The sequence below is a fragment of the Zonotrichia albicollis genome, chromosome 15, assembly GCF_047830755.1.
Source record: "Zonotrichia albicollis isolate bZonAlb1 chromosome 15, bZonAlb1.hap1, whole genome shotgun sequence".
NCBI classification, from domain to species: Eukaryota; Metazoa; Chordata; class Aves; order Passeriformes; family Passerellidae; genus Zonotrichia; species Zonotrichia albicollis.
In genome coordinates this window covers 6,388,877-6,413,388 of record NC_133833.1, presented here as the reverse complement: position 1 = coordinate 6,413,388, position 24,512 = coordinate 6,388,877, and the positions used below count along the sequence as shown (strand labels likewise).

At 52.8% G+C, this 24,512-nt stretch overlaps 3 protein-coding genes across 5 annotated transcripts; 2 read left to right on the top strand and 1 right to left on the bottom strand.

Annotated features, from left to right (window-relative positions):
• Positions 1 to 292: 292 nt before the first annotated feature.
• Positions 293 to 12,309, bottom strand: DCTN4 (dynactin subunit 4). 3 transcript variants are annotated; one of them, XM_074552172.1, is made up of 14 exons: positions 12,116 to 12,309; positions 10,786 to 10,856; positions 10,177 to 10,355; positions 8,224 to 8,267; positions 7,380 to 7,487; positions 6,776 to 6,796; positions 5,790 to 5,863; positions 5,340 to 5,452; positions 3,949 to 4,058; positions 2,469 to 2,542; positions 2,063 to 2,117; positions 1,480 to 1,587; positions 1,005 to 1,102; positions 293 to 834 (listed from the first exon to the last, which is right to left on the bottom strand). In XM_074552172.1, the coding sequence occupies exons 1-14, from the start codon at positions 12,248 to 12,250 to the stop codon at positions 621 to 623; spliced, it is 1,404 nt and encodes a 467-aa protein (XP_074408273.1). In that variant the 5' UTR covers positions 12,251 to 12,309; the 3' UTR covers positions 293 to 620. The 3 variants fall into 3 exon arrangements, with proteins under 3 accessions (XP_074408273.1, XP_074408275.1, XP_074408274.1); XM_074552174.1 differs by lacking the exon at positions 12,116 to 12,309 and adding an exon at positions 11,689 to 11,713; XM_074552173.1 differs by lacking the exon at positions 6,776 to 6,796 and having other exon boundaries at positions 12,116 to 12,308.
• Positions 12,310 to 14,502: 2,193 nt separating this feature from the next.
• SMIM3 (small integral membrane protein 3) lies at positions 14,503 to 16,488 on the top strand. The gene is made up of 2 exons (XM_074552179.1): positions 14,503 to 14,800; positions 15,468 to 16,488. Exon 2 carries the CDS (start codon positions 15,469 to 15,471, stop codon positions 15,646 to 15,648), a length of 180 nt encoding a protein of 59 aa, XP_074408280.1. The 5' UTR covers positions 14,503 to 14,800; position 15,468; the 3' UTR covers positions 15,649 to 16,488.
• Positions 16,489 to 21,331: 4,843 nt separating this feature from the next.
• GPX3 (glutathione peroxidase 3) lies at positions 21,332 to 24,176 on the top strand. The gene is made up of 5 exons (XM_074552168.1): positions 21,332 to 21,676; positions 22,663 to 22,816; positions 22,987 to 23,104; positions 23,273 to 23,372; positions 23,463 to 24,176. Exons 1-5 carry the CDS (start codon positions 21,347 to 21,349, stop codon positions 23,682 to 23,684), a joined length of 924 nt encoding a protein of 307 aa, XP_074408269.1. The 5' UTR covers positions 21,332 to 21,346; the 3' UTR covers positions 23,685 to 24,176.
• Positions 24,177 to 24,512: the final 336 nt, after the last annotated feature.

The window sequence follows — 24,512 nt, the reverse complement described above, 5'->3', positions numbered from 1 at the left end:
ACTGATCAACTCCTTTGTGAAAAAACATCTGCCACCTCAGCTAAGCAAGCTACATATGCCAGAGGGGTAGGGCTCTACAGCCCAGCCCCCACAGTTGAGGTATCCTATGAGGGAGCAGAAAACCAAACTAAAAGATCATGCTGCTGGCAGTAACTTGCCAGAATGCAGAAGGCAGGGACACTCCTTAAAATGTTTGTTTGGGAAGGGCATTGATCTGTGTGAAAGAGAAGTTGTTCATTATTGGGTATGTAACATCAGGTTTGTGGGCTGAGAAAAAAAAACAGAATGGCTACTGCTGATAAATCCAAATTCAGCCCTAATCCTCTGTTGATAAAGCCCAATTCAGTGCAAACCTGGAGGGAGATCTTTTTCTGTGCTCTAAGACGTGCTGCAAGTTACTCTAGCCTGGGGCAGTGAGGGGAAGTGGAGTGGTGGTTAGTGGGCACTACACAAGGGGAGAGAGAACAAACCAGCCCAAACCACGGCAGCTCAGCCCCCTCCTGGCAGCTGGCCGGGCCCGTGGCACACCCACACATCACAGGGGAGCTCTGCAGAACCTTTCAGAGGCGCTTTCTCAGGGTGCCAGTCCATCCAGCCGTCGGGAGCAGCGCCGGGAGCCGCTAGGGGAGCACGGGGCCGAGGCTGAGCTCCACGTGGTGGGTGAGCCAGATCACCTCAGAGGGGTGGTCACCATCCTCGTTGGGCCTGATGGGAGCAGTGAGGTTTTTGAACTCGTGCTTCATCTTGAAACTCACGGTCACCTCGCCCTCTTCTTTCTGTGGGGTGACCTTGATGAAAACTCCCACCTTATTGGCTTTTCTAAAGGCAATAATGCTGCAGGGCAGAACACACAGGAACACCGGGTCAGCCAAGTTCTCAAAGCATTGTTCCAAGTGGAACAATGCTCTCAGAGGAACCCAAACCACACTGGAGACAGACAGGAGGAGAGGGAGTTACTCAAAGAGCAGAGTTTTTAAGGGAGAGGATCCCCACAGGACACTCACTCAGGATCATCCTGGAAGTCTTGAGGCTCTGCCAGCTCATCATATTCTGCTGCAGCATCCTTGCCAGCCAGAATAAGCTCCTTGGGAGGAACTGCCACCTGAAACAGAGCAGGGAGAGAAAGAAGCCTTTCAGCACTGCAAGCAGGAGGGCTCTCCTCTTCTGAGGTCTGCTTCACTGCAGTTTAACAGAAAACTGACTCATCCTCAGCTTTTCTCTGTTCCAGGACCACCTGATTACCACCCTGCCAGTGAAATAATACATTTCTCCCTTGGGTTTTCATTATCCAGGAACAGCCAAAATTTCAAAATACTTAATGAGCTGCTGTTTATATTGGTGACAGTAATTTATGCTCCAAGGAGGGAAATGCAGCACAGTTAGCAGGGGTTGAAGTACATATGAAAAGTGTGCCCTGTGGAAGGACAAATGGGAGTGGCAAACCCATGGGCTTACCCAGCAGGAGGGTACAATCAATACCTTGGCAGTGCTGTTGATGTTATCAGGGTCTCCCTCCTCACACTCCAGCAATGTGACATGTGTGACGTTCTCCACGGGGTTAGTCAGAGTCAGAAGGACTTGGCTCTCCTGGGGAGATTCAGGAATCACAGTTCAAGAGCAATTGTGCTAAAATTCATTGTTACTGTAAGCACCTCCATCTTCTCTGACTCATCAACATGTTCAAAAATTGCATCACATCCTCCCAATGGATGGACAGTGACTGCCCCCTGTCCATAAAAAAGGCATCAATATCATGCAAAACTCTTAATATAAGAAATATGCATCTTGGGAGTCTAGCTGGGATATCAATTCCACACCCTTTATTCTACAGAAATTGGCAAGTGATGATGTCACACTGCACAGCAATCTACTGCTGCAGTGACAAGAACATGCAGAATTATTCTGGCCACTCCCTTAAACCCTGCACCCTCTAAATGGAGTGAGTGGAGCCCTCAGGGAACAATCATCACACCATGTCATCTTCCAAAAAGATCAAAAAGATCCCACATTCACAGCTCCTGGCTATGTCTCAGCCTAAGACATTTCTGGAAAAGCCACTGACCTTCATGTAGCGCAGGTTGGGAATAGACATGATTCTCACTTCAGGGATGTAGTTACTACAAAACAACAGAGCAAATGACTGTGAGGAACTGTGTTGCTGTCCGTAAAGCTATCAGAGCTTTCCTAAAATGAAAAATGAAGTGTCCTTTTGCTGTATAACCCTAACCCTACAAAACCCTGCTACAGTCTGGGGCTGGCACAGCAGGCAGTGTTTCTGTCAAACTGCTGAAATCTTTAGTAGATCAGCAAGCAAACCTATTACAGATAAGCTAAATATATTTAAAAAGGTGATTACACCATCCTAAGGGATGACACAATCCCACAAGAGGTCAAAGGAAATTAAAATAGAAGGTAATAACTAAGCATGAACAGGGAGTTGTTGTCCCCAATTCCCATTTCTTACTTACACAGCAACCAGCTGGATCTTGAATTTGATAGAGGTTGGATTGAATTCTGGTTTGCTCAGGTTATGCTCACATTTCTAGAGAGAAAGGTATTTAAGTCAGTACCAAAGGCAGTGTGCAGTCACACACTGAAGAATCAGAGCCACAAGTGCTGTGTCACCAGCCATGACATTACAGCCTCCAGCACAGCACACAAAAACTCTCTGGGGTTCATGTAGCCATCAATGTGCTCAGCTACTGATACTCCAAAATGTCATATCCAGCACTACCAGCACAACCTCAGAAACACAAGACTTGGAACCAATCTTGAGAACACCTGGACACTGACTGCAGCATAAATAACTGCCTTATGCTCCAGAATTCATTAAATAAATGAAGCAGCTAGAAGTCCTGATCTCCTTATAGGCTACTCTTCAAATACAGGATCAGTCTGACATTACTTATTTCTGAGAAAATACTCTGCATTTGTTCAGCATCCTGCATATTAAATACTTACAATAATATTGCTCTAGTACTTTAGGAACTAGATAAATAAACATCCTTGTATGACTGAGAAAACAAATAGTGTAATAAGGGCCATGCAGAGAGCCAACAGCAGAACTTGGATTTAACCCTTGCCTGTCTTCATAGATCTCTGCTTTGCTTCTGTGAAATACCATCTTCCTGCTTTCACTCTAGTGACATCTTAAGTATCCTGCACTGCCTCTCCCTAATAATTTGTTTGTTGACTTTTGTCCTTAGTAACAGCAATTTTTTTTTTAATCTCAACTGCACTGGCAGTATTCTTTGACTCCTTGGCTAGGCAGGGCACTAGCACAAACCACCTTTGTATCTTTATGCATCTTTGACAGTGTTGTCCCCCTTTCACAACTGTCATCACACCAGAGACATCACAGCCTCCCTCACCCCCTCAGTACTGCTACCACTAACTTGGCTGAGAACTTTCAACAACCAGAAGCATTTGAGCCATTTCTTTTAAAAGAGAAACACAGAGCCCATTTCCCAGCACCTGAGTGCTGAGAGCCTGGAAAGGGCATGTAGGAGTGTGCTCTTTGTTGACAGAGTGACAAAACTATCCTTTGTCTCCTTAAAAAGAAAAGAAGCTCAGAAGTTTCTCTCTTTGATTAGGTGAAAAAGCCACCTCATGGGCCTAGAGACTTCACCTCAAGCTTAAAGATAGCTAATTGGACAGAAGCCAAAAAGTCCTGCCTCGGCAATAGATGTAAAGAAAAAACCTAATCACTTTTGTAAGGTGTTTTAATAAGAGCAAAGACCTCCTGCACCTAGCTCAGTTTGTCTCTGTTATTTCTCCTTTTATGAAACCTTTTTGTTTCCAACACTGCAACAGAAACCATCCTGCTGATTTTTATGCCTCCAATGGTAGCTGAGCTACCTTGGGTGTGTTCTAGGCCTCTGGGAGCTCATGAGACCTGGCTGGAGGAGGCTCCTGTAGCAGGGCAGTGCTCAGGGTTGAATTGCCTACCCGGCAGCGCAGCGAGCGTTTGATCAGCAGGTGCTTGTGGCGGGGGTAGAGCTGGGAAGCGCAGATGGGCTGGAAGTCAGGCTGCAGCAGGCGCTGCCGCAGAGTCGTCACTGGCAGCACAACAGAAAAAGACAAAGAAATGACTCAGGAACTGAAACTGAATTCTACACAAGCACCTCGTACTGCGTGGAGATCTGCCACCATCTCTAAGACACTTAATTTCACCTGCACCTCGTAATTCAGAAGGCACTGGCAACTATCACGTTTCTAGAAATAAATAGAAAGGCAAAAGCTGAATAAAGGGTTGCTCTGACTGGGCACAGTAACATGAGAGCAACATCAGCGCTAGCCCAAGAGAAACAAGGTACTCACATCTTTTTTCACAGCTGAACTGGGATGGAAACAAGAGTTTTCTAACCAATTGGAACACAGTTCTTTCCCTCACTACAGAAATGAGTTTCACATCTTTGTTACCCTCACAGCTGGGTGCTGCATGAATACAATACACAGCTTCTTAGCAAGGAGTTTGCATAACTCAGACTCACACACAGAATTAGAGAAAACAGTTCCCAAAGCAAGAAACTCCCAGCAGCCAAAACCTCCCATTTCTCTCAAAATGCAGGCTCCTCACTGCACCAGTGCCTAAGAGACGAGTGAGCCACCTGGCAGCCTTTTCCTCACTGTGAGGAACCAGGGAAGTTGTCTTCTTCAGCAGGATCAAACTCACAGTGCCAACAGCCTCTTGAGAAAAGAGGACCAAGATCTACCCCTTTCCATAAATCTCTCATGAATTTATTGATACTGGCAGACTTTGTCGGCCTGCAGACCTACCAACATCATCCGTTCCACTTGGAGCTACCTCAGCTGGAAGCCCACATCACTCCTGTACCTGCTGCTTTATCCTGTTCACATCAAGTCTTACTGATCAATTTACAGTATTTATGGATTAAATTTATGAGTCAGCTAAAGAACAGGCAAGTGTACACAGGCTGTTCCAAGCTGATGTCAAAGCAACGCGCAATTGTTACTCAACAGCCCACTTCTGGTGCCAGATCCCCAGCAGCTGCTATTTCCTTATTTCCTGCTATTATTTGAAAAAGGACATCAGCTTTTTTCTCCATCCAAAAGTTGATGCCTCACACACACAGAAATTAAGGCCAGCAAGAAAATTAAATAACCCTTCAGGCCTTCTGGCTCTGAGCTTTCCATGCACAACATGAAGCTGAGGCTGCATTCAAAGTTACCATTTAAAAAGTCAAGTATTTCCCAGTATTTCAATCCCAGCATAAAAATGACAAGGAACTTGAGTCATGACAAAGTGTCACAGGCTTGTAGGCAATGCCCATGTTACAAAACATAAGCCAAAAAGTGATAGAATACTAAGGTTTTACCTTCTGTCAGATTGATTGGTCTTGTGTAGTAATCTTCAGGAAGAGGCTCCACTTCTTCCACTGCATCAGCTGGCTCGATCTTGATCTCCTTGTGGTCTTCTCCTTCTTTCAGGCTGAAGCAAAATAAGGGGCAACTCAGTCATGAAATAGGGCATGTGTGCTCTGACAGCAACTGCATTATAGCCCAGAAGACAGTGAGAGCTGAGACTGCACAACAGTAATTGCAACAAGGGTGTGAGCAGTCTCTTGTTCCTCTTGGGAGAAAGCAGAACATCTGGAGCTGCTGCACAGAGATGCCTGAGGATCTGACACCTCTCGAGTGCTCAAAAGGAGAAATCTCCTCTCACTGCTATCTGCTAATTGTCTATCATATTTCTAGAGCTGCTTTACTCTTCTCTTGCCTACCCCTCCAATGCTCCCCACAAATGTAACCCCAACCCTGAGACTCACGAGAGTCCAGCGAGGGCACTGATGGGAGCTCCGGGCCTCTGGCGCTGCAGCCTCGTCCCAAGGCTGTATTTGTCCTACAAGGAAAAAAGGAACTGTCACCCTCAGGTCTGCCCCTGATGGGACACAAAAACCTGCTGCAAACTCATCCTTTGAGCTGCATGACAAGCATGGGGGTATAAGCAAAGGAAAGCAAAAAGGAAAAGGTATTCAACGCTTCCTAAGATACATTTTTCTGCTTAAACTGTTAGCAAGGAGAAAACAATTCCCATTGCACTGCAGATGGGGAAAGACAGATGTGTGTGGCTACTGCTAATAAAGCTTTTTGCTCCTTCCACAAATCACCAGCCTGCACTACTGACACATCTTCCCTGGATATTCTCTTCAGAGCAACTCCATGTCAACTAGTGTAGAATGAGAGCTCAGCTGCCAAAAAAAGTGGGTTGATGTGGTTATGCATCAATCTGAAAGGCTCTGTAGCACTACTTGAAGCAGCTGAAAGCTGCCACAAGCCTTGTTACCTACAAGTGTCTCTCACCAGCAATAGCTGAGCTACTCCTCAGCTTTCTACAGCTGAGCTGTACCCAGGGTGATTGGAGGCAGACATCTTCCTTCTGGGCAGGGCTCAAAACCTGAATTCTCACCAAATGAGAAATGTGAGCATCAGCTACTCTGGTGATTTTTCAAGGATGAGATGGTTAATGTTAGTACCACCTGCCTTGGCCAAGCAGACAGCTGTGTTTCAGCCTAGCTTGGTGAAGGACTGCTTTCCAAGTGTACATTACTGACTCAAAGACACTGTCCTGTTTCTAAACTAACACAAAATACTTTTTGTAACAAATGTTACCCTCTGAAGAGTTAAGCTTTACCTGTGTTTGTTCTAGGCACACCTAAGCCAGAGGCCCTAAGGCATGGTGTAGGATCTGTTACTCCCCTTCAGTTGGTACCATGAGAGCTTTAACACCAGCAGAAACTGTGAAAAGACTTACCACTACATGTATAGTGTGTTGCTGTGGAGAGCCCCCAAAATAGCAGCAGGTAGCAACGGAGACAAAAAATACAGCCATAAGACACAAGCAAGGGCACAGAGCAAGCACAGTTCATTGAAGTAGCAAGCATATGCAGTCACCCAGCTAAACAAAGTGAGCATTTACCTGCCAGGTACAATAAACAAGTCATTCAAGCCACAACCAAATCTTAAGGTTAACTTCAGTAGAGATTTCATGCAGAGAAGTGTCAGACAATGCTGATCTATCTGGCACTAAGCTGTGGGATGAACTGTCCTGACAAAGAGCTGCCACAGGCCATGTTGGCTGCAGTTGGACTGCACCTCACTGCTGGAGAACATACTCCTAGGCCTGGCAAGTATAAACCTTCTGGCACTGCTGGGGAGGACTATCAGAGAGAGTAGCAATGTAATACACAGTAATGCATGTAAAAGTATTCATCCCTAAAGAAAGCCTTGTTTCCTTCATATTGTCCTCAATTAGCCAAAGCTGGGCAGCCCTATCATGCTACCAACTATCTGATTTTCCAGGCTGAGGCTGTTGTGGATCCCTTTTGCTGCTCTGGGAGGAGGGCACAGCAGCTCACCGAGAAGGCCAGTGGGACGTAGTTGCGGCGTCGCACCAGCTTCTTCCTGTCCCGCTCGATCTTCTCCTTCTGAGCCAGCTGCTGGTAGTACTCAACCAGCTTGTTAATCTGGAGGGAGGAACAGGGAGCACTGTCACCTCAGCTGCAGCATTTCCTTGTGAACTAGCTGGGGTTCCTGCTGCTTGTTTCACTCTGTTCCTAGCACCAGCTGTATTGTGCAGGATGTACTTCAAGAAGTATGTGGACCTTAACGTGTCTTAACCCACACTGTGGGTGACAAAATGACCCTTCCTTGGAATGATATGTGTTGGAGGGCAGTGTCCAATTCTCACTTTGCAATTCAGCAACTGAGACTTCATTCATGAATTTGCCATGGCTGCATAGAGGAATGTCATGTGGCCAACTCTGAGCAATTTGGACTGGCAGAGCAAACAACATCTTTAGCATCTTTTCCCCCCTCCCCAAGGCTGGTCACATTTAGAGTGGAGCCCTAACGGGTAAAAGGGAAGGGTGTTAAATGTGCAGTTGTGTTTTCCAGATCCTAGACACACTTTTGATTGGAAAACAGCTTTTTTTCACATACATACACAGCACATTCACCTTAACAGCACCATTAGATAGGTTGGTTTCAACTGAGCTTCTTCTCAAAAGCAGATTTTATACTGCGATATCCTCAGGGAGCCTCTAAGAGGCCTTCCCTCCATTCAAGGTGCAGATTAGGAACTGGAACTGGTATCTGAAGGATTATATAGATGCAGAAAAAGTGATTGAGAGGGCCTGACACACTAACAGTTCTTTCTGGCTGATGCATTTCAGCCCAAGCACAGCTTTCCCATTCACTCACCCTCTGTGTGTGAGGATTCTCCGGCTCCTGCCAGCCCCCACTCGCTGCACAAGAGAAGAGAAAAAGCAAAGTCCACAGGAGGTTTCCAGATGCCACACAGAAATCACACAACACTCAACCATCTTGGTGTTATTTATAAAATATGACATTCCCTATTTTTGCTACACCTACCACTGCAATTGTTTAAGTTCATGTCTGTACAAATATACATCTCTGAAAGAGTTGCACAGGCAGGTTTGGAATGAAGGAGCTTTGACATCTTTTATATTGTGTTTTTAAACAAATGTTGCTTGAGAGACACTCAGGACAGCACCCAGGAGTCACTTCAGCAGCAGGTACTTGTGTTATTATGTGTGTCTCTTATAACTGGCTGCTGCTGTCTCTGCATCCTCAGCTCCATTTTCAGTCACATCAACACTGGAAGTCAGAGGATCTGCTTGGCCTACTCAACCCCACCTGACAGATATTTTCTCTACATCTCATATACCAAAAAAATAGATGAAAGCTTTGCTCTAGTGCTCTTGTGAAGAGAAAAGCCAAGTTCAAACACTGACTAGCAACTCTGGAATAAGTCTAAGTGAACAAAAGTGATGGAAAATAAATTAGGTGTTTATGCTGTCAGACTGAGCAGCTTCAAAGCCTGTGAAAGCACACAAACAAGATGTCAGCAGTGGGGAGAGTGCACTGACTGAAACAGTTTGACACTTTTCTCACTAGTCAGGTAACACAGGCATGAAAGTGGGTCACACATTCCACTAACTCAGCTATTCAGAGTTATAGCTATTCAGCAACGAAGAAGAGTTTTGCTGTGAATTTCCAACTACAACTCCAATCCTAGCCAGATATCAAGTCTATAGCAGTCTGGAACTAACTGGATTATCTGTTACCTTCAAAACACAGACTGGGCTCTTGCTGTAACTCAGTTTTGTGTCTGTTCCAGATTGCAAGGCAAGATGTATTCTATTACCATCTGTATGGCAGTTGTCTTTTGTCAAGTGGGCAGTTTTCCTTATGTCTCTCTGAGTGATCACAGTCAGTGATTCCCTCCCCTCTGGAGGGGATATCTGCTGATAACAGCTATTGAATGTCACTGCATGACTGATAAGAACTACAGCATCGCATTGTGAGAAGCTCTGCCCAGAGGGAGGAGCCAAGCATTGCTAGCCAGATATAATCTGGAGATTTTGGAATAGCAGCACAGCTTCTCCACTGGATTTCCCAGAAGAACAGCAGCTGCCTCTTCTTCCACTGATCTTCAGAGGAAGAGACTGCACCTTTCTACAGGATCCCTGCTCCAGCAGAACCATCCCTGACACTGCAGGAGGGCTGAGCCACAATTCCAATTGGACTGCTACCAACACAATTCCAATGGGACTGCTACCAACACCCTGACCAACAGGGTGTCAGGTTGAGTTCTGACTCTATCAATGTTGTTCTAGTTTACTGCATTGTTTATTTTAACCTTTTATTTTCTTCCCTATTAAAGAACTGTTATTTCCTGTCCCCATTTTTTTTTTTGCCTGAGAGCCCCTTAATTTAAAATTTATAGCAATTCGGGGGGGGGGTGTTTACATTCTCCATTTCAGGGGAGGCTCCTGCCTTCCTTAGCAGACACCAAGACAGTCTTTGAAGTGTCCCTTACCAACAGACTTGTCTGCCATGCGAGAAGTTTGCAAACTTTGCTGGATTCCTCCAAAACTAAAGCTGCCAGCAACTAGGACCCTTCAAACCTTAGAGCCCCAAACGTCACCTTTGATCTGATCCCAGACCCTGGGGAAATGACTCTTTTACCCACAGAAAATGGCCTCCATTTGCAGCCACTCGCCCTGGCCGACAGAGCGGTGCCAAGCTGGAAACTGGCAAACTTTGCTGGAACTGGATTATTTGTTACCTTCAAAACACAAACTGGGCTCGTGCTGTCACTCAGCTTTGTGTTTCTGAACTGTCCCTTACCAACAGACTTGTCTGCCATGCCCACATCCCGGGAAGTCCAGCGGCAGAAGCCACAGGCCAGGTAATAGGCTTTCTTCATGGTGGTCTTGGCCGGGTCGTCGGGCAGCGGCGCAGGGATGCTCGTGGCCCGTGTGGAGAGGGTGTGCATGCAGCACGGGCAGTCAAAGCAGTTGGCACACCTGCAAACAGCAAGGCAGGGCTCTGAGAAGGGTGCCAGGCTGAGAGAAATGCTCCCAACGACCACATCAGCACTAAAACAACAGATTATTAATTCCTAGGCAACAGCGCTAGGGACGACGGGCTGTGACGGGAACTTGGGGCTTTCAGAGTCAGCACAGGAGCAGCAGCAGTGAGAAACACAAAGTGACACTAAAAATCCTCTGTATTATGAGCCCAGGTGATAAAAATACCCCCAAAAGTCATGAACAGCCCTGTTCATCATGGAAAGACACTTTTCCTGATACATCATGGAAAGACACTTACTCTCCAAAACAGACTCAAACACAACAAGCAACCATGTAATTATTGAATGGCTTCAGACAGACATAGGAAGAGACTGTTTTAAATAGGGAGCCTTGATGAAAAAAAAAAACTTCAAAGCAACTTTACCTGTTCTTTTTCAGCTTGGCTTCAGCTGAAGGCATGTTTTCCAGGCAGCTGGGGCAGTAGTGAGAGTCAACCTGAAGAAGACACAGCCACATCACACATGTTATCTGGCACACCTTTGTCCAAAAAGCCCCAGATTTGTGTATTGAAACAGCAGGGTGAAGCCACGGAAGGCTTGAGACGTTTTTTGGTGTCCAAAACCTTAGCCCATCTCAGCCAGATTTTGATCTTTAATAACAAAAATTATAAGGTTTCTTAAGTCAGAATGGATTAAACTACTCTGCCTGGAAAATAGGAAAAGATCAGCTGGGTGTTGACTTTTAGCAATAACCAGAATCTCATTTTTCAGCTTGAACAAAAGTTTTAACATTTTGTTTTCTATTTCGACCTAAACTTATTGTGTCCTCACAGTTACACTGGTCAGATATATGAATATTTCAGAAGATGGTTTGTATCTCTTGGCTGTCACAGTGAATTTTGTCCATTAAAACAACAGCAGCAAGACTGGGCCCATTTCTTGAAGAGGAATTCAAAGTGATTATTAAGCACGGCCACACACAATGACTGCACTGCTCACACCACAGTGAATTCATGACGGATACAGCCAGGTCACGAATCCTCTCTTCAGAGGCCTTAATTTCATTAAAGCTGCCTTTTCTGACATCTGGGCTGCACAGTCATTCCTTCAAGGCTTTCCAAAACTATCACAATTTCTTAATTCAACCATGCTTCCAACAAAAGCAGTCTCGGCGATTTTAATATGACAATTTACGAAGTCAAACCCTCCCTCCACAGCAAAAAATCGTAGCTGCAAAAAAAACCGACACGGGGAGTGGGTCTGGGGGTCCCTGTGCCCCTCCTCGGCCGGGCCCTATGGGTATGGGTGCGGTGGGGAGGGGTCTAGACCTAAAGGTCGGGTCCCCGCGAGGGTGAGGGGTCCCCGCTGAAGGTGAGGGGTCCCCACGGCCCCGCTCGGGCCCCACCGAGGTTTGGGGGGGCCCCGGCCAGTGCCATTTAGGGGGCCTCGTCCCCCATGAGGGGAACCGCCCCTGTGCGCTCGCCCCAGCCAATCACAGCCCGAGCTCCGCCGACGGACAGGCGCGCACAGCCAATCAACGCGCAGCACCGCCCCATCCGTCACTCAAGACCAATCCGCGCGCCCCGTTCAGCGCTGCGCCCACCCGCCAGCCGCGCCAACAACCAATAGAAAAGCAGAAAGCGAGTGAGTGGCAGGAGAGTGACCCAATCGCTGCGCGCAGAGAGAGCACCGTCCCGCCCGGTCCCGCCCGGTCCCGCCCGGTGCGCGGGTGCGGCGCGGCCGGTCCGCCGTTACCTCGTGCGAGACGCACTCTAGCGAGCGGAGCTCGCTGCAGTAGCGGCAGAAGTACAGCTGCGGCAGCGGCGCCCGCAGCTCCTTCTCGCCGCGCACCAGGTACAGCACCCGCTCCGATTGCAGCAGCGACGCCATCTTGGGAGGGGGCGGGCTCCGCCGCGCCGCCGCCTGACGTCACCACGCCGGCCTGGCTAAGTGACACTGCGTGGCCAACAGGGGGGTGTGGTCTGCGAGGGGGCGTGGCCTCCCCTTAGTGCCAGCAAGTGCCACCCGGGGCCACCAAATGCCACCGAGTGCCATCTAATGCCACCCATGGCCACGTTAGCGACACCTTCCTTGGTCCCGGAGCCCCGCCAGCCCGGCCATGGACCCTGCCGGGGGTGGGGCCGCCGTAGCTGGTCCGTGCCAGTGCTCCCCACCCTCACAGAGCAGGATTTCTCCCCAGTATCCCATCTGTCCCTGCCTCTGGCAGTGGAAAGCAGTTCCAGCTCAGCCCGTCACTCCGAGCCCTTATCCCCAGTCCCTCTCCAGCTCTCTTAGAGCTCCTTTAGGCACTGGAAGGAGCTCTGAGGTCTCTTGCAGCCGTGCCTTCTCCAGTTTTCCCAGTCTGGCTCCCGAGCAGAGGGGCTCAGCCCTCAGAACATCTCCATGGCCGCCTCTGGAGTCACCTCAGCAGCTCCATGTCCTTGTCACGCTGGGGCCCAGAGCTGGACACAGCTCAGGTGGCTCTCACCAGAGCAGAGCAGAGCAGAGAGGGTGATCTTTCACACCCCAAATTTGGTTTCTCTTCAGTCTCACCTCCACCAAGACAGGATCCTGATAAGAATGAACATTCCCGTGCAGTGGGATCAGCAGGAAAGCACGAGGTCTGCGGATGCTCTCTGCGTGCAGAGAGAATAAACACATCAGCAGGCTTTAAGAGATCTGAAGCTCGGTGTCTACACTACAGCTGCTTCATTCTCGGCTGAGGGCAGAGCTGGAATCAGCAAACCCCTCCCAGTGTGCTGCTGGATAGCCCAAACAAGGCAGAGCCAGCCTGGCCTGTGGCCTGTATCTCATCCTCACCCCGGATCCATCCCCACACAGCGCCTGCAGTCTGTCCCTGCCCTCTGCCCCACAGGAAAGCCCTGTCCATGAGGATGTGCTGCTGCTCAGATAAAAACCCCACGGTTTTATCCGCCTGCAGCAGCTGGAGGGGCAGGGAGGAGGCTGCCTGTGCCCTGCTCCCCACAGAGCTGCATGTCCCAGAGTGCCTGGAGCACAAGAGTGTCTTGGGAGTGTGAAAAGTGCATATTATATGGCTCTACACAGATATTTACTATATGTATTTTGTTGTATTGATGAGTGGTGCTGTATTAATATTTTAATAGTATGATAAATGTAGTTTTCTAGTTAAAAGGAAACTTTTGTAGTTAAAATAGGAACTGTGTAAGTGGGATTTTTTTTTTAAGAAAGGAATGAGGTACTCGCACCAGATAGCAGCCACAGAACTGCTAAATCTTTCAGAGAAAAAGAATTTATTGTTCTCTTATCAGAAGAAACTGACTTCTTCCTGCCTTGCTCAGGATCGAAGACACCTTTAGGATTTGGAGGAAGAAGATGACGATGACCAGACTGAATCCTTTGTTTGAATGCAATTTATGCATCATGTCTGGGATGTATAAATATTCAACAGCTTATTGCTTTTAAGGCTTAATCCTTTGTTAGCGAGTGTCCTTTTTGGGCCTGTGCTGCCCAGAAAAATGTACCTGGATGTCCGTAACGCTTTTGTTTCTCTTGTCTCACATTGTCCTAATTCAAATTGTCCAAATTATTATTACTCTAATTGTATTACTATTTTTATAACCATTTTATTACTATTAAACTTTTAAAATTTTAAAAACAAGTGATTAGTGTTTTTCATAGTAGCATGTGGTAGAGCTTTCCACCACCAGGAACCCAAGAGGTTTCCCTGGGAAAAGGCAGGAGTGAAAGGTGCAGTGTGTGGCTCCCACCGTGACTGACACTGAGCTTGTGTCCCAAAAGGAAAGTCAGAGCATCCCATCTTGCTTTTGCCATTCAGCATCACCAGTGGAGTGGAATATTCCACTGGACAGCAGAAATAGCTTTCCCAGCCGGCGGCTGAGCTCTGTCCCCTCTCTCTCTGGCTGTGTGTCTGTAAATCACCGTGCCCGAACCCTGGGGACTGTGGGCACCGTGCTGTGGCTATGGAGGCTCTGGGTCCTCCTGCCCTGGGCCTTGGGGACAAGCGGGTTCCTGTGAGCCCTGCTGTGCCAGGAGGGGGGACAGGGCAGGGAGGACCCTTTATTAAGGACTATGAAGTGAAATGTCCCCACAGTCCCTCCCTGAGACCTTCGTGTCCAGCTCCAGAGGCACTCCCCCAGTGGAACCCCATTGTGGGTGGGATGAAGTGGAGTGTGTTATTTATCCTGGTGTAGAAAAAACCTCCTGCCTTGCTTTCCCTTTCCTTCCTTCCCTCCCCTTCCTCCTATCCCCTTCCCCTTCTCCCCCCGTGCCGTGCCCCGCGGGCCGGGCCGGGCCGGGCCGGGCGGGGCCGGGCGGAGTCTCTCTCTCCCCGGCGGGAGCGTTTCTCTCCCGGCAGGATCCGCCGCTGCCACCGCTGCTCGCCGGAGCTGCAGCAGGAGCCGCCTTCGGAGCGAGAGCCGGAGCCTGGCAGCGCCGCAGGTACGGGGATGCGGGCAGGTGGGACGGGAAGGGCACGGGCAGGGCAGGCAGGGCACAGCAGGGCAGGCAGGGCACGGGCAGGGCACGGGAAGGGCACAGCAGGACACAGCAGGACACAGCAGGGCACAGAAGGGCACAGACAGAGCACAGACAGGGCACGGCAGCTGCCGCCTCTCCCCCACGGCATCGTGTCCCCCAGCCCCGAGGTGCCGGGGCAGGACGGCGGCACAGCCGCGGTCCCCGGGCAGGGGGTCCCCTCTCCCCGGCCCCTCGATCTCCTTCAGCTGATGGATAATCCGTGACTCAGTACGAGGTGTGGATGGGGGGAACACACACGAGGGGGCTCCTGGCTGACCCGACCCCACCGTGTCCCCGTGACCGGCGGGACACCCGGTTGCGGCTTCCTTTTATCAGTTCCTGTAACAAACAGTAGCAATTAATAGGGAAGTTTTTCCCTAGGCTTTTATCCAGTGCCTTTTAAAGCATGCTGTAAATTCTGCGGGTAATTGAAGGAGCTTTTACCAAAGGCTCTCGAAGGAGCCCAAGGTGAAAGCTGGATCCCTCCACAGGAGTGTCCCCGGGGAGAGCAGCAGGAGACTGGAGGGGGCTCTGGCTAGGGGAGGGATGAAGGGAGCTGCCCCATCTCCCCTCTGCCTTTTCCCTGCAGGATGGACCTCCCTCACCTCACAAGTCCCACCGACCTTCCCAAGCACATCCTGGATATCTGGGTCATCGTGTTGATCATCCTGGCCACCATCCTCATCATGACAGCGCTGCTGCTGTGCCCGGCCACGGCCGTCATCATCTACCGAGTGCGGACACACCCCACGCGCAACGGCATCGTGTGAGCCACGGGCACGGGGGCACGGCCAGCTCGCTGGGCTGGGGGCTACAGCCATGGCACCCTGTGCCAGACACCTTCACAGGGCACCCTGAGAGCTGCAGCCTGGCCAGGAGCTGGGGCGAGCCAGCCCAGACCTGCTCCTGCAGCTGGCTCTCGCTGGGTACCTACTGCTCATCTTCCCACTGAGCTCATGGGGACTGCGGGGGAAATGCCAGAGTAGGCAGCAGTGGGGAGGGGTGTGACTTGGAGGACACGTCCAGCTGGGAATATCTCACTCTATGAGAGGCAGGCTGGTCTCACCTTCACTGGTGACACTGTCTCCTCCCAGGCAAGCAGCAAGGAGTGGAAATACCTGACAAAGTTATTTCTCCTTTGGAGCCCAGCTGTCAAGGTGGCTGGGGAAAAAAGAGTCAAAGCAAGATGGATGTGGCTTCTGGTTGTGCATTTAGTGCTTGGCTAAAAGCAGCGGTGACAGAGCTTGTGCTGGCTGCACAGCAGATGTGCAGCTGGCACCAGCTTCTCCTCTACCCATTATCTGCAGAAATGGTAGGAAAATCCTGCAGGACCCTTGGTTCCTCTGGGTCTTGTAGGGCAGAGGAGTGTGTGCAGTTCCTGCCAGCCCTCCTGTCTGCATGCTGGCTGCGCTCCCCACTCCTGAGAATGAGAGCTCCCACTGTTTGCCCAGCACACCAGCCCTGCTGGGGAGTCTGTGTGTGCCTCACCTGGGCAGGCAAAGCAGGAGGAGCAGGTTTGTGCCCAGCCAGTGGCAAGGGATCATGTAAGCTCTTGTACTGCCCTTTGTTATGAAATAAATGGACTTTATCCTTCATGTGAGTGTGTCATGCAGCTCTGTCCACACTGCAGGTGCTGTATGGCTCTGCAGGATCTGCGATACTTTGCAGCCTCTCCAGAAACCCTCCCTGCTCTGCTCTCGTGCCCTGCCTTGCCTCAAGGTCCCTGGAGCCCATCAGGAAGCTCACTGCCAGCCCAGCCCCACGCTCCAGGAGGGCAAACCTCAGTCTGGAGCCCGTGGGTGGGAAGGATCCCTCAGGACTTTCTGACAGTAGTTGTGGCTGTTTTTATCCCACTCGGGTGACCGGCACCACTTCCCTCACCCCAGCCTCGTGCCGGGTCAGTGTGGCAGGAGCCCTGGGGCTGAAACGGCATCGTGGTGACTCACAGCAAGGAAGGTCACAAAATGAGCAGCATGAGTCAGGAAGGATGTGGGGAAACACTACGGTGATGCTGGTGGGAATTGTTTAAATCCAATTTTCTGTGCTGAAAAGAGCAACCGGCCCTGCAGTGTTGGAAACCCTCTATGGCTTGATCCACAACATCCAGATTTGGGGTTGCATTGGGTGGTGGGGCCAGAGGGGCAGGAGATTCCCAGGGAAGCAGGACCTTGGGCAAACACCTTCCACCTTGAGGAGGGAGCCAAGCACAGGGATACAGACCCTGGGAGCAGAAGTGCCTGCACTGGAGCCACTGACTGTGGTTGTGCTGGGAGGGAGCAGACACTTATTCTTTGCCTAGCCAAACAAAACATATTTCTGTTTCGAGCTGTCAAGTCTCTCTTCCCCTCTCGAGTTCCAGAGTTTGAGACAAATAACCAGAGTTATTTTCCTGTTTTTCTTCCTCTCTCCCTCCCTTGCTGGCACGGTGCAGCAGCAGCTGGAGGACATTACAGATGGGCAGGGTGGGAGCAGCCCTGGCTCTGTTCTCCCCCATGCTCCACCCCAGCATTGCTTCCCTGGGGACAATGTGGGGACAGCCAGCAGCACCAGGAATTAGAGCTGAGCAGCTTTGCTATGAGAGGAATAGGGGAGAAGCCACAAACACTGGAAGTGTTTGGGAAAGAAGCCTGGTTTGGAGCAAAACACGAGGAAAAGCATGGAACACCTTCCCCCCCAATCCATGCAACCATCCAAGATTGCTGTTCCCACCTCTGCCTTCCCCTTGTCAAGAGCAGCAGAGGGAAATGAGAGATTTCCTTTATTGGTATGAATTTTCTGGGAAGTTTCAAACCCGTGGCAAACATTTCCAGGAAAGGCCTTGGAAAGATGGGTTTGCTCATAACAACAACAAACATGGAGCTAAATGGCAGCAGAGGCACAGCAGGGAGAAGTCACAACATTTTTTAAAGCATTAAGATGGCGGAGAATGAATTTAAACTGGATTTCCAACACTGTCAAGTTAGAAATTCCTCCTCCAGGATGGAGCAAGATAACAAAATCCCCCTGTGGCCATGGGTTCAGTGCCTGGACAGTGCTGGAGCTTGTGTTTGCATGGAGTTTTGCCAAGGAGAAATGCCTTTCTGCTGAGCAGCGGGTCCTGCTCGGTGACGCTGCAGCAGGCAGGGTGATGTGGGCACAGAGGTGATTCAGCAATCACTGGGATGCTTCCCTGGAGGTGCTGGCATGTGCCAGGAACTGGCTGCTGGCCCCTGGGGGCTGCTGCTGGGGAGGCAGGTGGGGCAGCCCCAGAAGGGAGAAGGGGACACAGGATTCTGGCTCTCACCTTGCCTCCCTTTGCAGGGGGAAGGGGGACAATGGGCCAGGGGCATTTCCACAGGGAGCAAATCTCCTGGAAAAGGAGGGGATGGCAATGCTGGAGGGGGCACAGCACAGAGCCTGGAGGCTGTGGGGGCTCTCAGGAAGGGGACCCCCACTCCAAAGGGTGCTGGCACCATGGCCAGCAGGGAGGCTGCTGCTGAGCCAGGGCAGTGTGTGGGAGCACACGGGCTGGGGCAGAGCAGCGAGGGCTGGCTGAGCTGTGAGCTGGCAGCCTGGGGAAGCCGGGTGCTCAAAGAGCTGGGGCCGCTCTCCTGGCAGAACTTGCTTTGCTTTTGCTTCCCCGTCACACACTCAGAACAAAGGTTCAGAGGTTGCCCTGGGATTGATGCCAAGCCAGGCTGCCAGAGGGAAGCTGCACTGCTGCTATCCAGAGCAATGCTGCCTGCTGCTGCTGCCCAAGCTCCCTCCCTGCCACTGTCCTGCCACGCTGCTGGCACCATCCCAGTCCCTCTGCATGAAAACACCTCTGGGTCAGCTCTGGGATAACCCCAGTAGGCAGCACTGGATGGTCCCCACTGCTGCTTTCACATTCCTTGTGCTCAGCTGGGGCCCTGCAGCCTGGCACAAGGTCGCTGCAGCCCTGGCACATGGCTCAGGGACACCAGGGAAGCTGGTGGCAGTGGCAGTGGCAGCGGCAGCATGGGGGACAGGGAGCTGGAAGTGCCTGGCCTCTCATCCCAGACTGCTGCCAAACATCTGCAGCAGGCGGGGGCTGGCTCCAGACCAGCTCTGGTGGAAAAACAACCGAGCAGGACGGTTCATTTGAGGGTCAGCCCGCCCTGCATGGCTGCTTTTTGGGGTGGGGGACCCCAGTCCTGCAGCATGCAGCCTCCAGCATGATGTGGAACAGTGTGTTGGGAACACTGGGTGACATGCCAGGGAAGATCAGTGGCAGAGAGGGGGTCCATCACGCTGGGGACACCGAGTGACATGCCCGGGATGCCAGGGAAGCACAGTGGCAGAGAGAGAGTCCATTGGCTCTGTCTCATTAACTCCTTTCCCATTCCCAGCCTCCACCAAGGCTGATTTGGCACTGGGACCCAAGGAGGAGGGACTTGGATGAACAGGTCCCTTATTTTTATTTTGGTTTTAGGAAAACCGAGTTCAGGAGTGACTCAGACTTTCACTGCTCGTGGCAGGGATCAGGGACACGTGGAAGGGACACAACCACACTGTGCCACACACCACTCTAACTAGATATGGCTGTTCCTGTGGTGGGAAATGTGGGGCAGGGAGCAGGACGGTTCATTTGAGGGTCAGCCCGCCCTGCATGGCTGCTTTTTGGGGTGGGGGACCCCAGTCCTGCAGCATGCAGCCTCCAGCATGATGTGGAACAGTGTGTTGGGAACACTGGGTGACATGCCAGGGAAGATCAGTGGCAGAGAGGGGGTCCATCACGCTGGGGACACCGAGTGACATGCCCGGGATGCCAGGGAAGCACAGTGGCAGAGAGAGAGTCCATTGGCTCTGTCTCATTAACTCCTTTCCCATTCCCAGCCTCCACCAAGGCTGATTTGGCACTGGGACCCAAGGAGGAGGGACTTGGATGAACAGGTCCCTTATTTTTATTTTGGTTTTAGGAAAACCGAGTTCAGGAGTGACTCAGACTTTCACTGCTCGTGGCAGGGATCAGGGACACGTGGAAGGGACACAACCACACTGTGCCACACACCACTCTAACTAGATATGGCTGTTCCTGTGGTGGGAAATGTGGGGCAGGGAGCTCAGTCCTGAGCAGCTCCCCAGACCTGTCCCAGCTCTGTTGCAGGAGGTGGCTCAAGCCCTGGGCAGGCTCAGAAGTGTGAGCTGTGTTGGGGAGCACAGCACTGGCACATACTGGTCCTTGTTGGCTGCAGGATGCAGAATGAGCCAGGAGCTGCAGCCCCATGGCCTCAAACCTCCCTAGAGCCTGGGAAGTAGGTGGGGAGGATCAAATCCTGATTTTGGCCAGGAGCCACCTTGCTCCACTCACAGCCATATCTGTGAGAGTCACCCAGAGCACCCCTGTGGCTGGCCTGGCTCTTGGCATGCTGTGATGGGCTCTGTGCAATGCCCAGGCAGTGGCTGAGCACCCTGAGGGTTTGCCTGGACCTGGGGGAACAACCCACACTGCTTGGGGCTCCAGGCAGGGCAGAGCTAAGCCATTCCCCCAGCAGCAGGGCAGGTTTAAAGCTTTGGGAAATGCTGCCAGTGACAGAGAAACCCCCAGCTCCCCTGCTCCGTGGCTTTTCTGTGCCTGGGAAATGGACCCCACCCCCAGCCCTCCCACGCCAGCTGAGGCTGCAGTTGGAGCCTCACACCACCAGCCTTTCCCAGGACATGATGTTCCTTCTGGTGAGGAACACAGATTGGGAGATTGCTCCCAGCTTCCTCTTAACCCATGGCCTCACTCCCCTTCCTTGGTGGCATCTCCAGCAGCTGGCTCAGTGACAGCATGGAGGCAGAACTGACCTTGCTTTCTAGCAAAGCCAAAGCTCCTGCTGGCACTCATGGTCTCCCCAGGGCTCACCCCCTGCCACCCCACACTGTCCTCCACCCCAAAACCACATCTAGCCAGCTTCACCCCAAAACCGCAACTCCCCCAGCTCCCCTCCAGCCAGTTAATTATCCCACTGAATAATTTTTGGGGGGGATTTCAGGGAATTTACTCCTCACCACGGATATTTTCCTTGGAGACAGCCCAGGGTAAATGTTCAAATTCCTTGGCTTAGCAAGGACCCTGGAAACTCCTGTCCCTGGGGACACCCAGCAGTGCCCTGCCCTTGACCCCAGCAGGGTCACCGAGCAGCCACAGCCCCTGGCAGAAGGGATCCTCCTCTGGAGATGCCTCTGGCAGTGCCTTCCTTCACCGGGCACACAGGAGAGGAGCCTTCCCCAGCCCAGCCCACCCCAAGCAGCCATTGGGGGCACCCAGCGAACCCCGATGCTGCTGCTGGGGGGTTTGGTCCGTGCTGCTCTTGGGGGGGAAATGTCACCTGGCTGGGTGACCTGGGCAGCATGGGGCACCTCTCCCCTCTCCCCCAATCCCCCCTTCCCCGATATCTCTTTCCCACCCCACGGGTTTAATCCCGGCTCGGGTGACACATTGCATAAACCCTGGGCACATGCCGCTGCCCCGTGTCCCCCTGGATGCCAGCCCCGGGCGGTGTCTGTCCATGTGTCCGTGTGTCCGTCCCAGAGCCCACACGGTTAACGCGGGCCCGGCCCGGCCCCCCCCGGCCATTGGCTCCCCCCTCGCAGCCCGCAGCTATTTCTCGGCCGCCGCCGGGCTCCGAGGTGACAGCAGGCGACAGCGGCGCTTGTCGCTTGTCCCGGCCGCTGGCCCCGGGCTGTCGGGGGGTGCTGGCACCCCGCACCCCGCAAGCAGCCATGGGGCGCTGCTCCCGCAGCAGTAGCTGGATTGTGCCCCTTTTCTTGGCTGGGCTCGTCCAGCTGGGGCGAAGTGAGGAGAGGGAGAAGGTAAGAGCAGGGGGACACCGGAGCGGTCAGGGGGGTTTAGGGGCTGTGTGACACCCTGGGGACGCGCCTGCTCCCCGGGCTCTCTGCAGGACTCCCCGGGGCACGGGAGGGACACGGCGGCCTCCTGAGCCCCCCTCTTTCCCCCTGCAATCCCGGTGCCTGGATCACGGGGACAGTTTGAGCTGGTTCCTGCCAAGGGCCAAGAATCGCTGTCCTGGACTTGGGGACAAAGGGGGACAGAGCCTTGTGTCCCCCAAGTGACCTCCCCGGGGCAGAGCACGAGGGCTTTTCCCCCTGCAATGTCGGGTGGGTTCCCGCATGTCGGGAAGGTGTGGGACCCACGGTGTCCTCACAGCCCAGAGGGCAGGGGCACTGTCACCCCCCAGCCAGGCTCCCCACCCTGCCACAGGGACCCCACAGTGCCACGGAGCCTTCATTCCTCGAGTGCAACCCCCGTGATTTCACACTTTGCCAGCTCCCAAAATAGCCCCTCGGTGGCACTGGGCTGAGCCTGGGTACCCTAGCAAGGACAGGAGGGGGCTCCTCTGGGTTAACTCCCGGGGCCCCGGATGCAGGGGCTGCTCCAGCCCGACCCTTCCCGGCCCATTCCCCATCCCACCGGCATCTCCTGCCCTGCCCCTGTCCCCCAGGGCTGGTGGGTCCTGTTCCCTTGCCCACAGCCTCGGCATTCTAGCGCTGGCCTCTCCCATGTCCCGGCTGTTTTGCAGCCACTCACCTTCCTGCTGCTCCCTGCTCGGTAAACATCCCCCAGCTGCAGCCAGACCCCCGCCCCAGCCAGCCCGTCCCAGCAGCGCGACCTTGGCACGCCACAGCGCGGCTGCTGCCAGCGGCACTCCGGGCAGGGGACACAACGCTGGCAGCTGTCCCGCAGCACGGCTGGCCCCGTTGCCCTGCGGCCCTGAGGATGGGGAGGGGGTGGCTGGCAGCCCCCAGCCCGCTGCCACAGGATGCTCCTTGCCCCACAGGTGGACTGCTACCCGTCAGTGAACGACACCATCTACAACTACGGGGCCCTGACCATCGATGGGGACGAGTACATCCCCTTCGAGAGGTACAAGGGGAAGACTGTGCTCTTTGTCAACGTAGCCACATACTGAGGCCTGACACTGCAGTATGTTGGTAAGGGTCCTGCAGGGCCCCATGGTCCATTGTGCTTCAGGGAGCTGGGGAAAGGGTTAATGCCTGCTCCCCAGGGCCCAGCCTGGCTGGAATGGTCCCAGATGGTAACTGCAGGTGTGGAGATGCGCCCAGCCCTCTGTTAACCCACATCTGGCTCTTCTTGCAAACAGAACTGAATGCACTACAAGATGAACTGAGAAACGAGGGGCTCGTGGTCCTCGGTTTCCCCTCCAACCAATTTGGGAAGCAGGAACCTGGCCAGAACTCAGAGATCCTCCCTGCACTTAAGTGAGTACTGTGGTGGGGGCTGTGGGACACCTCTCCCCCAGCAGCAGGAGCCCAGGCTGCAGCTGCTGCTGGCTCAGGGCCCAAACAAGGGGTCTGGGGACCTGTCACCACCCCTGTGCAAGCACCCAGAGCTGTCCATTGCACAACATCCTGTTCCCCGCCTTGTAGGTATGTCCGGCCAGGAGGTGGCTTTGTTCCCAACTTCCAGCTGTTCCAGAAAGGGGATGTGAACGGGGCCAAGGAGCAGAAGATCTTCACCTTCCTGAAGGTAGGTGCTATGGCAAGGGGAGATGAGGGGGACAGACCCAGTTTGCTTTTCGGAGGGGCAAGGCAGTGATGCATTGGCTCCCTGTTGCAGAACGCCTGTCCCCCGGTGGTGGAGGACTTTGGGAACCCCAACAGGCTCTTCTGGGAGCCTCTACGGATCCATGACATCAAGTGGAACTTTGAGAAGTTCCTGGTGAGCCCCGAGGGTGTGCCTGTCATGCGCTGGTACCATCGCACCAACATCGCCGTCGTGAAGAACAACATCATGACCTACCTGAGGAGGCGGCAGCAGGAGAACCACGATGACCAGTAGAGCCTCGGGCTGCTGGCATGAGGGCCAGCATCCCCCCGGCTGCTTCCCATTCCATTCCCTCCCCAGATGTTCCCCAGCAGGAGGAATCACGCCCTGTTCCCTCCATTGCTCCTTTGGCACCCCCCAGTCAGGATGCTGGGCTGAGGATCTGATGGCAGAGACCTCAGTAAATACTTCCAACATCGCTGTGTCCCACCTCCACCCCTGGTGGTGACATCTCCAGCCTGCCCCCCTCCTCTCCACCATCCCAGGCAGTGGGAGGATGCAGGGGCTGGCTGTCCCTGGAGGAGACCACATCTCCATGAAGGCTTGGCCCGAAAGCCCCGGGCTGGGGCGGGCCCGGCCTGAGCGTGCCAAGCACGGAGCAGCTCTTCAGTGCATTCAGGCTGCCCATGCTCCTGGCACACAGACGTGCTGCTCTCCTGGTTGGGGGTGGCCAGCCCCTCACCAACCCACCAGAGAAACACCAAATAAAGGCTCTGCAAATGTGCAGCCCCACGTGTTGGCCAGCGGTAGGGGAGGTAGAGTGGGGGACACAGTGCCTGGGGGTAGCAGTAACTGCAGACACGGAATTATCATCACAGCCCAGCATTTGGGGACAGGATGGGGAGGGACTGCAGAGCACAGGTGGGCAAAAAGGGCTGGAGGCAGGACCAAAGACAACCCCCAGTGAGGAGCATACTGGAATCCTGTGCCTCCTGCTGTCACACCTGTGACAGCCACGCTTACAGAAATTGGGTTGTGTTTGTTTTTTCCTCTCCAGACCTATTTCGTGGAGCAAGATTTGCTGTGTGCAATGTCAAAGACTGTCCCCAAGGCCACTGCTGC